Raw genomic sequence first — 14,334 nt, 5'->3', positions numbered from 1 at the left:
TTGAAAGCAGAGCTGAAGTCCACAAACAGGATCCTGGCATAGTTTCCTGGGGAGTCCAGATGCTGGAGGATGAAATGAAGGGCCAAGTTGACTGTGTCATCTACAGACCTGTTGGCTCTGTAGGCGAACTGCAGGGGGTCCAGGAGTGGGTCAGTGAGGGGTTTTAGGTGGGACAGGACTAGGCGTTCAAAAGACTTCATGACCACAGAGGTCAGGGCGACGGGCGTGTAGTCATTGAGTCCTGTGATCCTAGTTTTTTTGGGGACGGGGATGATGGTGGAGGCCTTGAAGCAGGAGGCTGGTACAGAGTCATGGCCCCCTGCTGAGCTGGGGGGGGGGGGGGGGGGGGGGGCTGGTGGGCTGGTTGATGGAGCTGTGGGGGATGGAGTCAGGACTGTCCCATTGTCTTTCAAATCTACAGTAGAACTCGTTCAGCTCGTCTGCCAGGCGGAGGTCATTCATAGAGTGGGGGGGTTTTAGGCTTGTAGTTGGTGATCTGTCTGAGGCGTCTCCAGACAGAAGCAGAGTCACTTGCTGAGAGCTGGTGTTGCAGTTTCTCAGAGTACAGTCGTTTAGCATCTCTCACCGCCTTACTAAACCTGTATTTTGCCTCTTTGTTCAAGTCCTTGTCCCCACTCCTAAATGCCTGATCCTTGTGCAGCCTTAGCTGTCTGAGTTCTGCTGTGAACCAGGGTTTGTCATTGTTGTAACTCACCCTGGTGCTTGATGGAACACAGCTGTCCTCACAGAAGCTGATATATGAAGTCACAGCCTCTGTGTAGTCATCCAGACTGTTGGTAGCAGTCCTGAAGACATCCCAGTCTGTACAGTCCAAGCACGCCCGAAGATCCTCCAGAGCTTCACTGGTCCACTGCTTGGGTTTCCTCACCACAGGTTTACAGAGCTTTAATTTCTGCCTGTATGCAGGAATCAGATGGACCATGACGTGGTCAGAGAGTCCCAGTGCAGCACGAGGGACGGCGTGATGGGCCCCGCTGATTGTTGTGTAGCAGTGATCTAGAATGTTCTCCTCTCTGGTTGAGCATTTGAACTGTCTGTATTTGGGGAGTTCATGACTGAGATTTCCTTTGTTAAAGTCACCAAGGACAATAACTAAAGAGTCCGGGTTGGTCCGCTCCACACACTATCTGGTCGGCGAGTGTCCGCTGTGCCTCCTGCACGTTGACCTGCGGCGGCATGTAAACACCGACCAGTATGAATGAAGTGTTAGGTAAATAAATTTAATCAGAGCTTTATGTGCTAATTAGCGGAGTTGCGAGTTACAGGTTATGAAGGTTTAAAACTCCAAGCGGGGCGTTCTAGCACTCGCCTGTACAAAGGAATGAGAAAACTGTAACTCTGAAGGCCACGCTTGGGCAACTATACACTGATATCAAATCTTGGAGTAAACTGCCAGCTGAGAACAGTACGTACCACAGCTTGGGATAGCAAAACGTAGATTACACACTTTGGAGCCTGTTAGGCTAGGCTTTCACAACATACACACACACTGATGATGCATCGAAGGAGGATCCCGGACGAGAGCCAGTGTGAGCGGATATGCTCAGAGCTCCAACCAGGCCGTCGCTCTGCTAAAATCGATCCCGCCTGCACCTTGACTTTGACCAATGGCTCCTTTAAGGAGAACCAACAAAACTTACCGCGCTGCGGTGTCCAAGCGCCTTTTCACGTTGCTCTCAATCGGAGAGGAACTGTTAGGACCGTGCACGTTTAACTGCTCGGCTAATATCTCTGTGATAAATAAAATTATTGCTTGAATCTAAGTAAACGCCTCAAACTCAATTCGTTAAGTTGCTTTTAGCGACAGAAGCGAACTCACGGGGGGAGTAGAAGGGTTTACAGTTTATGATGAAAGATTCCAGATCAGGAATGCTGTAGAATTACTGTCACATCGTTGCACCAGCCACTGTTGGTATAGAAACAGATTCCTCCACCTTTCGATTTGCCGGAGAGCTCCATGTCGCGATCCGCTCCTAACAACTGGAAGCCAGCCAGCTGGAACTCGGAGTCGGGCATCAATCCACAGAGCCAGGTCTCAGTGAAGTACAAAACGGAGGATGAAGAAAAGTCTCTGTCTCTCCCCACCAGTAGCTGAAGTTCGTCCAGTTTGTTGCACAGTGAGCGGACGTTGGAGAGAAAAATGCCCGGCAGCAGTGTGCGAAATCCACGTGAGTGGAGACTTACAAGCACGCTGGCACGTTTCCCTCTCCAACGGTGCTTCACTGCATGGGTTAAGGTGAGCGCACCTTTAACGAAAATGTCCAGTAATTTCACAGAGGTTAACAGAAGAGTTGGAAGTAAGTCCGCTGGAGTTGTTCCCCTGATGTTTATGAGCTCCTCTCTGGTGAAAGAGCTCCGGGTATCGCAGCAGAAAACAGTATTTACAACAAAAACAACACAAAACAATGAGCACCAACACACCGAGGCAGCCGTCCGCTGCGCCATCTTAGATATACCTAAGATGGCGCAGCGAATGCGCTTACAAACTGAATCACACTATGAATAACAAAATGTATATCTATATTCCATGGAATTGAGACCTAATCCGTACCACCTGACAGACTGGTGTATCTGCCCGATGGTCTGGAGGAGGTTTGCCCATCTCCGGGGATTCAAACTCTTTTGTTCCAGGAGTCTCTGAAATGTCTCATATTTCACATTCTTCACCACATCGATCAGCTCATCGATTGGCTGAAACCTGATCTGTTCTTCCTGCCCTGTGACCTGTTGTCTGTGGTCAGACACTGATGCAGCCGTTTCTCCCCCCTCTTGAAGCTTGCCTCCGTTCCTGTCCCAGCAACATTTATTACCTTTTATGGTGGTGTCATGAGACGTCTGGTTTCTTTCACAGTGCACAATACATTCAGTAACTCTCCTTTTAGTTTAAACCTTCCACAAGTAAACATATTGTATCACATAATATCCATCGCTAGGAGCGCTTTTAAACATAGATATCTCACAGTCTTTCGCCCAATGTCCATGTTTTCGACAGACAAAGCATGTGTTGGATTGTACCTCCTCTGCCCCCATGTCCTCTACTTCCTCCATGCCTACAGCCATGTCTACTTGTGTCACGGTCCGCTCTGAACAGCTCAAAGCCAGCGAGCTGGAGCGCAGTCGGGTACCGTTCCACAGAGCCAGGTCTCAGTGAAGCACAAAACGGAAGATGAAGAAAAGTCTCTATTTTTCCCCATCAGTAGCTGAAGTTCATCCAGTTTGTTGCACAGTGAGCGCACGTTGCAAAGAAATATGACATAGGGTCCACTTATTACCCCCTTCCTTTTTTAATTAATTAAAATGATATGGAGACTTCACTTAATCCAGTGCTTGTGTATGTGTTTGTATTTTCACTGTGCTCACAAGGCTATACACCCTTGAGTACAATCTTGTTGGATGTGAGTATGCACCGTCAGGGGATCCCCCATTAGTGCTCGGTTTAGTTCTGAATCATTATTCCTTTTCAGTAGGTACTCTATGTTCATTTGAACTTTTCAAGGTTCATTTCATTCCTGGCAGCACTTGAATTAAATCAACACCCTTGCCTTAAGAGGCCTTGGATCTTAAATCTTTCACTGTTAATTTCAGAGTAATGCCAGAGGTGTAGCCCTTCTTATCCGAAATAACGTACAATTTAAATCTTCCACCACAATCGAAAACCCATTCGGATAATTTGTGATTTTAGCTAACAATCAATTCTGCTCATATGAAAGTATCACAAAGTATTTCTGCACTTGAGGAAACAGAGGGTCCAAAATGCTATCTCTCAAACCTGCTTCCCTTTTGGTGACATCCTCACTAATCCATCAGATATAAACAGCTGATTTTCAGACTAATAAAGTGCAAATATATATATTCTCGATTTATTTTTCAGTGACATAGAAATCCCCACCATTAGCCTTGATTGAAAGGCCTGACCAAACAACCAACAACATTTCCTGAACTATTCAGTCTAAGCAAAGAGGGAAATCCCCAAGCCTAAAAGGGTTTTCTGTTGACTTCTTTAAAGCAATGAACAGTATCCCGACAGGACCTATATTTGATATGTTTAATGACGCTCTTCAATTCAGGCTTCAATTTCTTTAATCCCAAAGAAACGCCCCCAAATTTGGGAGCTCTCGGGCTCAGAGGGGGTAGCATATACCATCAAATAAATGTACATATTGAGAGCTATTTATACACGTTATATACCAGATTAAACAGCAACATCTGGGCAACACTAGCATGTAAGTCACTTTTTACACACTCCAAACACAACTATACACAACTAATAAGCAACAAGAAGATGTACCACAATAAAAAAAATCCAGGCAGGACCATACCTTTACGAAGAATCACGAAAAGACCGGCATAATTCCCCGTTTGCCGGCTAAACACTGCTCCTATGCATGTCCTGTGTCTCTCTCCTCTGTTTCCTGGTGAAAGGGGGGTCAACCTAACTTCTTCGACCCGGGGGGGGGAGGGGGGGGGGGGGTCAGACTTTTGGCAAATGGAATTTTAGGCTTGGGGTTGAGCGGCGTTTTTTCGATTTTTACTGGCTAAAGACTGTCAACAACACCAGGCTTTCACTACCGCATTCCTAAGACTCTGACGCGTCTAAAATGGTGTCATTTTCTAAAATTGGCCAATCATAGGCTTCCTGAGCTTCCAACACACACATGAAGACTGGAGCTCAGACGAGAATCATCCATGGTTTACAGCCTTAGAGAGGATTCAGGCTCTCAAAATGATGCCAAACTGCTGTATTAGGTTAGATTGAACACTATTAGTGATACAACAAGTGAAATATATAGTTATATAGTATATAAAAGTACAATGGAACAGCTGCAACAGCTGGTTCCAAAATGAGAATTTGGCTTGACCTCGCTTGATCTCTCCATACTTAAACCTCTATATCGTTGGCTTGCTTCACTTTATCAAAGCCACATCTTTTTTTGTGAGACTACTGACATGTTGTGCTATGATTTGGGAGTGTTTGGGAGGCTTTCAGCTGCAATATTTCAAATAAATAATATCAATAAAAGTGCTTTTTTTTCAGGCGAACCTGAACATTTCCAATTTGAGCTGTGTGCCATCTTCATTTACTATTAACCAGTAACATATACACTGATATTTACACATCTGATCAAATCTCACAAGTGTTTCTGTTATTATAACATCAACATTATTCAAATAGACCTTGTAGTTAGAGATTTACACTCTCTATTGTATTGGTATGGAATTTTTTAGCAGAGGCCTAAAAATAGGGCTGGAGTTTAAGAGGTTCAGCAATTGGCTAAACTGCTTCATAGACCCGCCTCTTTTGGGCCATTTCTCGATGGCCCCAGCGCTGCTGAGACGTGCAGACAGGCGGAGAAGACGAGCAGGAAAAGCATATATTTTGCGCAGATATAATATTTTACAAATATTACTGGTTACATTCCATATTTCAAAAATATTTTTTTTTAAGCTCAAGGAGGGGCGCTCAAGGTGGGGCCACGCCCCATGGCCCTCTATTGGCCAGCCGCCACTGGGTTTAACGATACACGTATTCGTATTAAACCGTTCGGTACGAGGCTTACGAACCGAACAATACGTTTGAATAATACTAGTGCATTTGGAAAATGCAGAAGCTTAAATTGTGGGAAATATAATGTTTTTGGTGGACTGCGCTCACGTAGGAGACAACGGACTGTGACCTCTGAACCGGAACAAAACAAAACAAAAACAAACAACAGCTGACGCCCCGCACTTCTGAGAGGCTAAACTAGCCTCTCAAAATTAACTTTTTTGTTTTTGTAGCTCAAGGAGGGGCGCTCAAGGTGGGGCCATGGCCCTCTATTGGCCAGCCGCCACTGCTGTTGTCTCATCTCCCTGGTCTAACGTGACTGTTTCTTGGTTCCTGGTCTAACATGACTTAATCCAAAAATGGGCATAAAAGTGGATCATCAGTGCGGGTGAGACTCAAAGAGTTCTCTGGAGACTGATGTAACCATCTTGTATGAGCAAGTCATCACAGGGAAGTATTCAATTCTAACCCATCTCATTCACTGTGAATGGGCACCATCTAGTGGCACAAATGAACAACACCATGCTTTATTGATGAAGGATATTGTCTAATATACACCAGCAGCTACTAACTAAGCATGGTTGTTAGTTAAGCTGCAACACCAGATAAACACTTCAGAAACTGTAATTTGTTTTAATAATTTTGATTTATTTCTCATAATTATGACAGTTTTCTCTACCTGATAGAAACGGGCTGTATGCTGTAACTAGATCAAATGATCAGCTGTTATGTAAACTGCAATGAATAATATGTTGAGCAAATCAGCCAAATATGTTTTCTTTGTTTATTTTAAAGACACTCGTGAAAATTGTAGCCTAGTTATTACCACCGAAAAATACTGTAAATAATGAATAATTGTTTTTTTCTGACAAATAGACCGGAAGTGTTCCTTTTGCTGCTGCTGCTGTTGACGGAACACCGGCGTGAGAACGCATAGAGCCGCAGACGGGAAGGTTGGACATCGGATTCTCCTCTCTGCCAAACAGGTTTGTATTGTTTGTATTGTGTAAATCGTCAGTATCGTCGCGGCCATGAGCCCCAGAGATGTCTGATGAGTATTAAAGCGAGGACCAGCGTCTCCCATCCAAACAGCAGCAGACGCGCCCACGACCTCATCTTGTCTGATAAGACGGAGTGTTTAAAACGATCGATGCGTCGCGTGGGTGTAACCCTAATGACCACATCGTATGAAGACGTTATTCGTGCGGACAGTCCGGTCAGCTGGGCTCCATGTAGCCGCGGACAAGACAAACCCGGTCTGTCGTTTTTTGCAACAGCCATCTTTTTCTGGGACACGTTGTGCTACGGCTTTAAAGACGCTCCAATAGATGTAAGAAGCAGCTGCGCGCCTATTGCGGGTCTGTTAGTGTGAAGCCTGAGATGTGACTGTGATGACTGTGATGACTAGTCAGTGAGCTGCGCCATGGCGTCCATGGGCATTCTGCTGCGGCTTCTAGTCGCTCTCATCTCTCTGTGTGCTGGGCCATCTATATTTGATCTACGTGATGTAACCTTAATAATGACAGCAGTCCAAACCAAGATGTTTCTTTGTTACATAAATGGTTTTACAACATACATTACGACTCTTTGCTCACTTAGCACCTAGCTGAACTGCCTTGCTCGATCCTCTCACACAATGTAAATGCATCTGGTCAGGCTTGAAGTAATGAGTCTGTGTTCGGCCAGTGAGCGGACCAATCAGCATCCTGTGAGGAGCTACCAGCTGCTGTGGGCGTGGTTTCTGTGTGCGTGATGCAACTACACGGGCCCTTTCTCATTGCCCGGTTTTGTGCCTCCTCGCTCCTTCGGCTTGTGACTCGGAACTCGAGGGCAGCACTCCATCTTGAAGGACACCCTAAATCCAAAATTCATCTTGGGTACATCCCAAGTCTCTTAATTGCATCCCCGTTTCCCTCACTAGCGTCCTTCCCTTGCGTCTTAGTCCCTCCCACCAGGGATGCATGGAGAGACACAAGGAAACCATGCGAGGAGAGAGGAAACGAGGAAACATGTTTTAAGAGACATGAGATGTCCTTTCCTCAGTTGCGTCACGTGAAGCGACGTCTGTTTCTGATGACGTAGGATCAGCTGATCACATCTGATCAGCTGTGAGCTGATCAGCTGTCAGTCGCTTTAACAGCTGGAGAGACTTGAGAGAAGTTTGTGTCTGTTCACATGATCACTGTACTAATAATAGTAACTAATAATACTAATAACTAATAAAGACACACAGTAATAATCACTGTACTTAATAATAGTAACTAATAATACTAATAAAGACACACAGTGATCATCACTGTATTAATAATAGTAACTAATAATACTAATAACTAATGAAGACACAGTGATCATCACTGTAGAGGTGTTTTCTCTCTGTAGTCTGTTACTTCTTTATAAGCGCAGGATCAATTTCTACCGGCGGAATGCGTTTGTCTTATATATGAATTATTTGCGTCTGTATGTTTTGAAATTCAGATTGTGAAGTAATTATTAAATAACCCAGAATATGATTATGGTTTCTCTTGAACACTGGAATTAATTTATTAGGTTCCATGTAAATGATAAAACTCAGGAATGATCCGCCTCACGTGACTGAATTAGGGCTGCAGCTAACAATTATTTTAATAATTGATTAATCTGTCGATTATTTTTTCGATTAATCGATGAATCGGATCAAAAAACAAAAGCATTAATTTCTAACCCTTTATTCAAAAACAGAACTGACAGTGCAAATTCACCGTGCAACAAATCTTCAGAAAGTGCACAAACAGGTTGCTCGAACATCCCTGAGCTGTTAAAGTAATAATTAAAAAAAAAAAACTGGACTAATATCAGGAGTGGGGTTCAGCGGGTTACCCACGCCTCTCGGCGAAGGGTGAGCCACTCAGTGTGGCGAGCGTGCAGCCCCGGACATCTAAGGGCATCACAGACCTGTTATTGCTCAATCTCGTGCGGCTGAACGCCACTTGTCCCTCGTGCTGTGTTCACACCAAACGCGGTAGCTGTAGACTGTAGACTGTAGCCGTCTGTGTTCACCCAGAGCTCTACGATCACTCATATCAATAGAGACCGGACCAAACTGTGTATAAATGTGTGTTTAAACCATATAGTACAAACAATGAATAGACGCTGCCGTATTTACGTCTAGATGAGGTTATGTTGAGTGTTGATGGAGCTGCTAGCATGTTAGCATAGCCTAGCACCGATCGATCCGAGCTCCATTGAGAAAACAAGTACAAATCGGCATCATTACGTAGTTATTTGGGAGTCCCTTTTTGTCTGTTTATTGCCGTTAAATCACAGCCAAATCAGTTTATTGTGTGTTCATACAGCTGTAGTAAACAGCCGACGTGTGGCTCGCTAGACACGGTGAGCTCAATGAAATCCACGGAGCTCCTACGGACTATGTTATGAACCAGACATGACGGCGTTTAGTTTCCCGTGATATCTGGGACTTCCACAACACGTACTGAGCAGAAATAGAGGTTATTTTTCCACGGTTGATGGCGGACAGTTGAACGGCTTTCAGGGTGATAAGCCGCGCCCCCTCTCCGGCGCGTCCAGCGCGATTCACGCGAATGAACACAAATAGTCCCCGGCGAGACCGGCAGCGCAAATGACGCGATTAATGCGATTCGCGCCACGTCCATCGCGTTTGGTGTGAACACGGCATTAAGAGCATCGAGCATTCGATAATGAAATTCGTTGCCAACTCTTTTAATAATCGATTTTTATCGATTTTATCGATTCGTTGTTGCAGCCCTAGACTGAATGAAATGATGATAAATGATGTAAAAAGGGTTTTGTCTCTCCGGCTCTCTCTCACTTTAATTGTTTCATGATAAAAGTTATTGAGGGAAATATCAGATCATGAAAACACAAATCTTTCTATGAATGAAGGAAGTTGTTTGTGGTCCTTGTTGTTCAGACTACAATGAACATCTATTTAAACCAGACGGTGAATCAGAAAACTAATCAAATATAAAGCTTGAGTTTAATCTGTGATCCGTCTTCACTGTTTATATGTTGAAAAAAATCGTATCAGTCCGATCGGCTGCAGCGTCCAATCACATAACTGATGAACAATGAGGGGGCGTGTCGGCCGTTAAAACACTTCCTGGAAGTCTGCTCTCGTGAGTCCTCGCTCATGGCTCCTCAGAGATCCCTCCTCTCTCCTCTCTCCTCCCTCCTCTCTCCTAAATAAGAGCTTTGGGACGGCCGTCAATATGACGGAGCAGAACGACTTCCGGCTCAAGCGAGGGGCGAGGAAACGACAAATAAGAGACTTGGGATGTACCCCTTGAGTATCGAGGAGGCTTGTCGGAGGAGCTATGAGCGAGGACGCATTTAAACAAATAAAAGAGGCGTAATGATCCCAAACTACAGCTGGAATTCCTTGTTGTATTCATATATTGTATTTATTTAATGTATTTAATCTGCTGCAATATATACATTATATGTATATGTATATATATATATATGTACACTGAGGAAGTTGGTACCACCTACTCGTGGAAAAGTTAGTCTGTGTGACGAACTTGCTGAGCTGGACTGAGGTCGATGCCAGCCAACACCGTCCCACGCTGAGTCATTGAAAAACTCCCTGGCTGCATTAGCTGTGTGTTCTCCGATCATCCTCCCCCTGGATTAATCTATCTATGATATTTTAATCTATTTATGAACTCTTAAACTAAGTGGGGTCTGAAAAGCATCTCTTTGGTTTGGTGAAAGACATTCAGAGATATTCCACGTTCATCAGTGCTGCAGCATAGAGTCCCAGTAGAGTTATGCAAATCTTTATCTCTGATTTGTAACTGGACTGCTTTGAGTTTTTTGGCGTATTACACCACAATCAAAATACCCATTAATAAAAAGCCCATTATAATTTGTGAAATATACATTTTAGATCAAAAGTTCAGAGTATTTGTGTCAGGACTGACCATGGATCTCATGCCTTAAAGGGATGGTTTGTAGAATGTGAAGTGGGTTGTACGAGGTACTTATCTTACTTAGGAGTCCGTGTTACCTGCAGCAGACGGCGGTCGGCCCGCCTCCAGTTTAAAGAAACAAACTGGATACCAGCATGAAAGATAAGCAATGTACTGCTGTGGACGGGGACAGCAGCACAACCAATTTTAGCCACCTAAAAGAAATGCCCGTCTAAAAAAGAATCAATATCGCTCCAAGCCTACGATGTATTTAGAATGTTCCGGTGTTAAAAGCGGGCTTTTACTCTCTGGCGTACCATGACTCTTTCCTGAGCACCGGTGCTCTTTTCTGCCCTCTCCATATTATTGATTATTGATTAATATAGCAGCTTCACGGGGTGATTGAAGGTTTTTGAGCCATGCCTCATTTGTACAATGAGAAGCCGACACGCAGCACGGCATGGGGAACGTATGGATTCATCGTTCATGTCCTTTCAGTGAAATAAATCGTATTTTTATTTGTGAACAAATATAATCAAGTAAACATTATTTTAAAGTTTTCTGAATCGGCTCTTTTGATTTACAGAATCTGATTTTACAGGCAAACCTCCACAGGAATGAAATATTCAGATGAAGGCTGTACAAATAATAAAATAATTCAGCTTTAACAAATTGTGTCTTTAAGCGTTCAGGGCTTTATCTAGTAATGATAATGTTCCAACATTCTTCAAATTATGAATTATCTTTTTTTCACTGTAGTAATTCAGAATGTGTTGCTGCATAATATGTACTAGCAGCATACATTATAGAGCGATACCATATAACAGGAAAGCCCTGTTTCAGTTAGAATATTATGGGAGTATTATAGACTATAGGAAATGCATGGCCCAGGTATAATAATATATCGATAAAATGACAGAAGGCTGAACATGTTGAAAGAATAAATGAATCGGAGTAGAGAGACAGTAAGAGGTTGCTGGTATTGGCCGATATGAACATGTGGACATGTGGAGTAGTGGCACTGTTTTCTACTTTAAGCACGGGAATATTATGACGGGGAACTGAACTGAAAATGACACATATCTCAATTATTTTTGACTATGGAGTCTTGTGGCTTTGAAGAGAGAATAAGTTTCAGTTCAGCTTCCTGTTGCTGTCTGACATGAAGGTAAAGCGGTGAAGATATTGTAAATATAGCGTACTCTGAAGCGGATAGTGGCTAAAATGTGTTTTTCTGCTGGCCCTGTCCACAACGGTACAGTATATTGCTTTACTCCTGTGTTGGTACACAGGAGTGTACACAGGAGTCTCTCTAATAGGTAATACATTGATTATGAATTAGTACCTCATACAACTCCAAACAATCCAAACTATGCCTTTAAGATCTTTAGTGAACATGGCCCCTGAGTGATGTTTTTGGAGCAGCTGTATTGCTCCCAGAGTGACTCAAGTAATGTTTTTCCTCCACCTTTCATCAGTCAGGACATGTCTGTGAGGATGGAAATGGATATTAATGGAGTGTCAAGGGCACATGTCTCCATTCTTCCTGCATCTGAAATCAAAGCCACATTGAAACCAGAAGCGGAGAGACCCCGCTGTGCCAGCACCCCGTGTTCACCGATCAGAGGTACTGTTTCAGGGTACCAGATCCTCCACATGGACTCAAACTATCTGGTAAGCTTCACCACTGGCGAGGAGCTGCTCAAGCTGGCCCACAAGTGGTCAGAAGGTACTCCAGAGAAGGGTTCTGTATCAGAGGCCATGACCAGCTCCCTGGATAGCGCTGTCCCGAAGTCTGTTGACTTGGGCATCCAGCGGTCTTCACGAATCTGCAAAGGTAAAAGTCGCCTCTACCAGCCCTACGACATTCCAGCTGCCAACGGGCGGAGACGGAGGCGTATGCCCAGCTCGAGTGACACCTTCCTCAGGTCCCTGGCCCACGGGGAGCCTGGGAGGGGTCTGCATGCTCCACTACCCCTCTGTCTACTGAAAGGGAAGAGGGCCCAGTCCAAGTCTCTGGACTACCTTAATCTGGACAAAATAAGTATCAAAGAATCATCAGACACCGAGGTGTTACAGTATCAACTGCAGCACCTCACCCTGCGAGGGGAGCGCATGTTTACCAGAAACAAAACATGAAAGCACAGTGAACGCGCTCTTTAGGCGTCTTTCACCCTTTTGGGGATTTCGGTGCTTTTTCCAGCTCTGTTGTTTAAGGAGAAATCTTGTTCCATGATTAACTGTGGGTTTGACCTTCTACTGGACACATACGGTTGAGAAGAAGATCCTTTTATCACTCCTCACATTGTAATGAGGTTGTTGAGGTTAGAAAATAATGTGAATTATATAAACTGAGCAATAACTGGTGAACCTATTTATTGACAGTGTTGTGTGTTTGTACTGATGCATTGATACATCAGCTTAACCGGCACCATTTCTATCAGTCCAATAATAATTGAACTGCTTATCTGTGAGGAGTTTTGTTAGTGGAAGTTTTGATTATTTCATTTCTTTTAGATTATGGCACTTAAATGTATTGATTTATTGCGATAAGTCAATATCAGTGTTTCTAAACCTCTTGTTCACCAGAAGATGGGCATCTTTAAAAACAAAGTGTATGTATATAACTTAATACAATACTAACATGCCATCTGTACGTTGAAAGAGTTATTGTTGTAATTCTCCCTCTGCCCTTGCGTGCTGAAGTGAGCCCTCCTTTTTTCACATGTTAAAGTCATCTTTCCTGGCATGACATGCAGCAGACATCTCCCAGCCTGACAAACAGGGACTTTTCCATTACCAGCTCCTTAGACCAGAGTCACCCGGACGCCCCGTAACAACGAGCCCTTCTTAACGGGACTACACCGTTAACGGTGGGGGAGAGACTCGTGTCCCAAAGTCATTTTACGACCGTTGATTTGACTCTTTAAGTTAGTCGCACAATGGGCATCACTTCACAGCCAGTATGGATAGAACAGTACCTCTTTCACTGTACATATGATGCCATATGTGTGTTGTATTAAGATTTGACTTAAAGTCCTCACTATCACTATCTAAACAGCCAACCCCATAGGTTTGAAAGTATCAACCACTACAATCTGTTTCCAGGTTATTGTTGACAAATTGTTGGTTGGGAATATGTTGCCTTTAGAAAACCATATTGGTGCATCTATAGTTTTGTACATTGGTTATGGGTGCAGTATTTTTGAGGTGTGTCTTTTTAATGAGTGTGTATGTTCCCCTTACAGCTGGTAATCGATATGTTTTGCACCTGATTGCGCTGTTGGAAACGTCAGTGCCCCTTAATACCGTCACCACCATGGCACCAATTAGGCATTCTCAGTAAACACTGCAATAGTGAAGACAAGCAAGCCATGTGAACACTCAGTTGTGTGCAGAATTGTGTACACTCCTTGAGTTTTTGCACATTTTGTTGCGCTGCTTTTGAAAGGAAAATGTGATTTTTTTTAATTTTTTTTATTACACTAAAAATTCAATTTATTTCCTGAACATGTAATGTATGAAGCCTCTGTGCCAAATGTGTATGTGTTAATAGCATGTTTCAAATTGTTCTGATGTAGAAAATGAACTAATAGGTACAGTACGTGTGTTAAATTGAGCCCACAGGCGTGCTGTGTTTCTACCTGGGAGTATGAAATGTTCTCTAGACATAGGGGCTTTAAATATAGATTCATTTTTAATTCAGGATACATATACAGTCGTGTCTATAACACACAGCGCACCTTCTTCTCATTTGAATCAATGTTAAGAACATGAGTGTGAGATTTATTGATTTTGGATATGTGAGTGAATATTATACATCCGCATTGAATGAATGTT

General features: G+C 43.5%; 1 protein-coding gene across 1 annotated transcript; it reads left to right on the top strand.

The window, feature by feature from the left end:
* The first annotated feature begins 6,514 nt into the window (after positions 1-6,514).
* Positions 6,515-13,089, top strand: macir (macrophage immunometabolism regulator). Its single transcript, XM_079179206.1, has 2 exons — positions 6,515-6,552; positions 11,973-13,089. Exon 2 carries the CDS (start codon positions 11,980-11,982, stop codon positions 12,631-12,633), a length of 654 nt encoding a protein of 217 aa, XP_079035332.1. The 5' UTR covers positions 6,515-6,552; positions 11,973-11,979; the 3' UTR covers positions 12,634-13,089.
* Positions 13,090-14,334: the final 1,245 nt, after the last annotated feature.

Source organism: Pholis gunnellus (assembly GCF_910591455.1).
Source record: "Pholis gunnellus genome assembly, chromosome: 18".
In the NCBI taxonomy this organism is placed as follows: domain Eukaryota; kingdom Metazoa; phylum Chordata; class Actinopteri; order Perciformes; family Pholidae; genus Pholis; species Pholis gunnellus.
Note: the sequence above shows the minus strand (reverse complement) of the source record. Positions and strands in the feature narration are given on the sequence as shown.

Coding starts and splice junctions, on each gene's coding strand:
- macir (XM_079179206.1), top strand. CDS start 11,980: ATGTCTGTGAGGATGGAAATGGATATTAATGGAGTGTCAAGGGCACAT.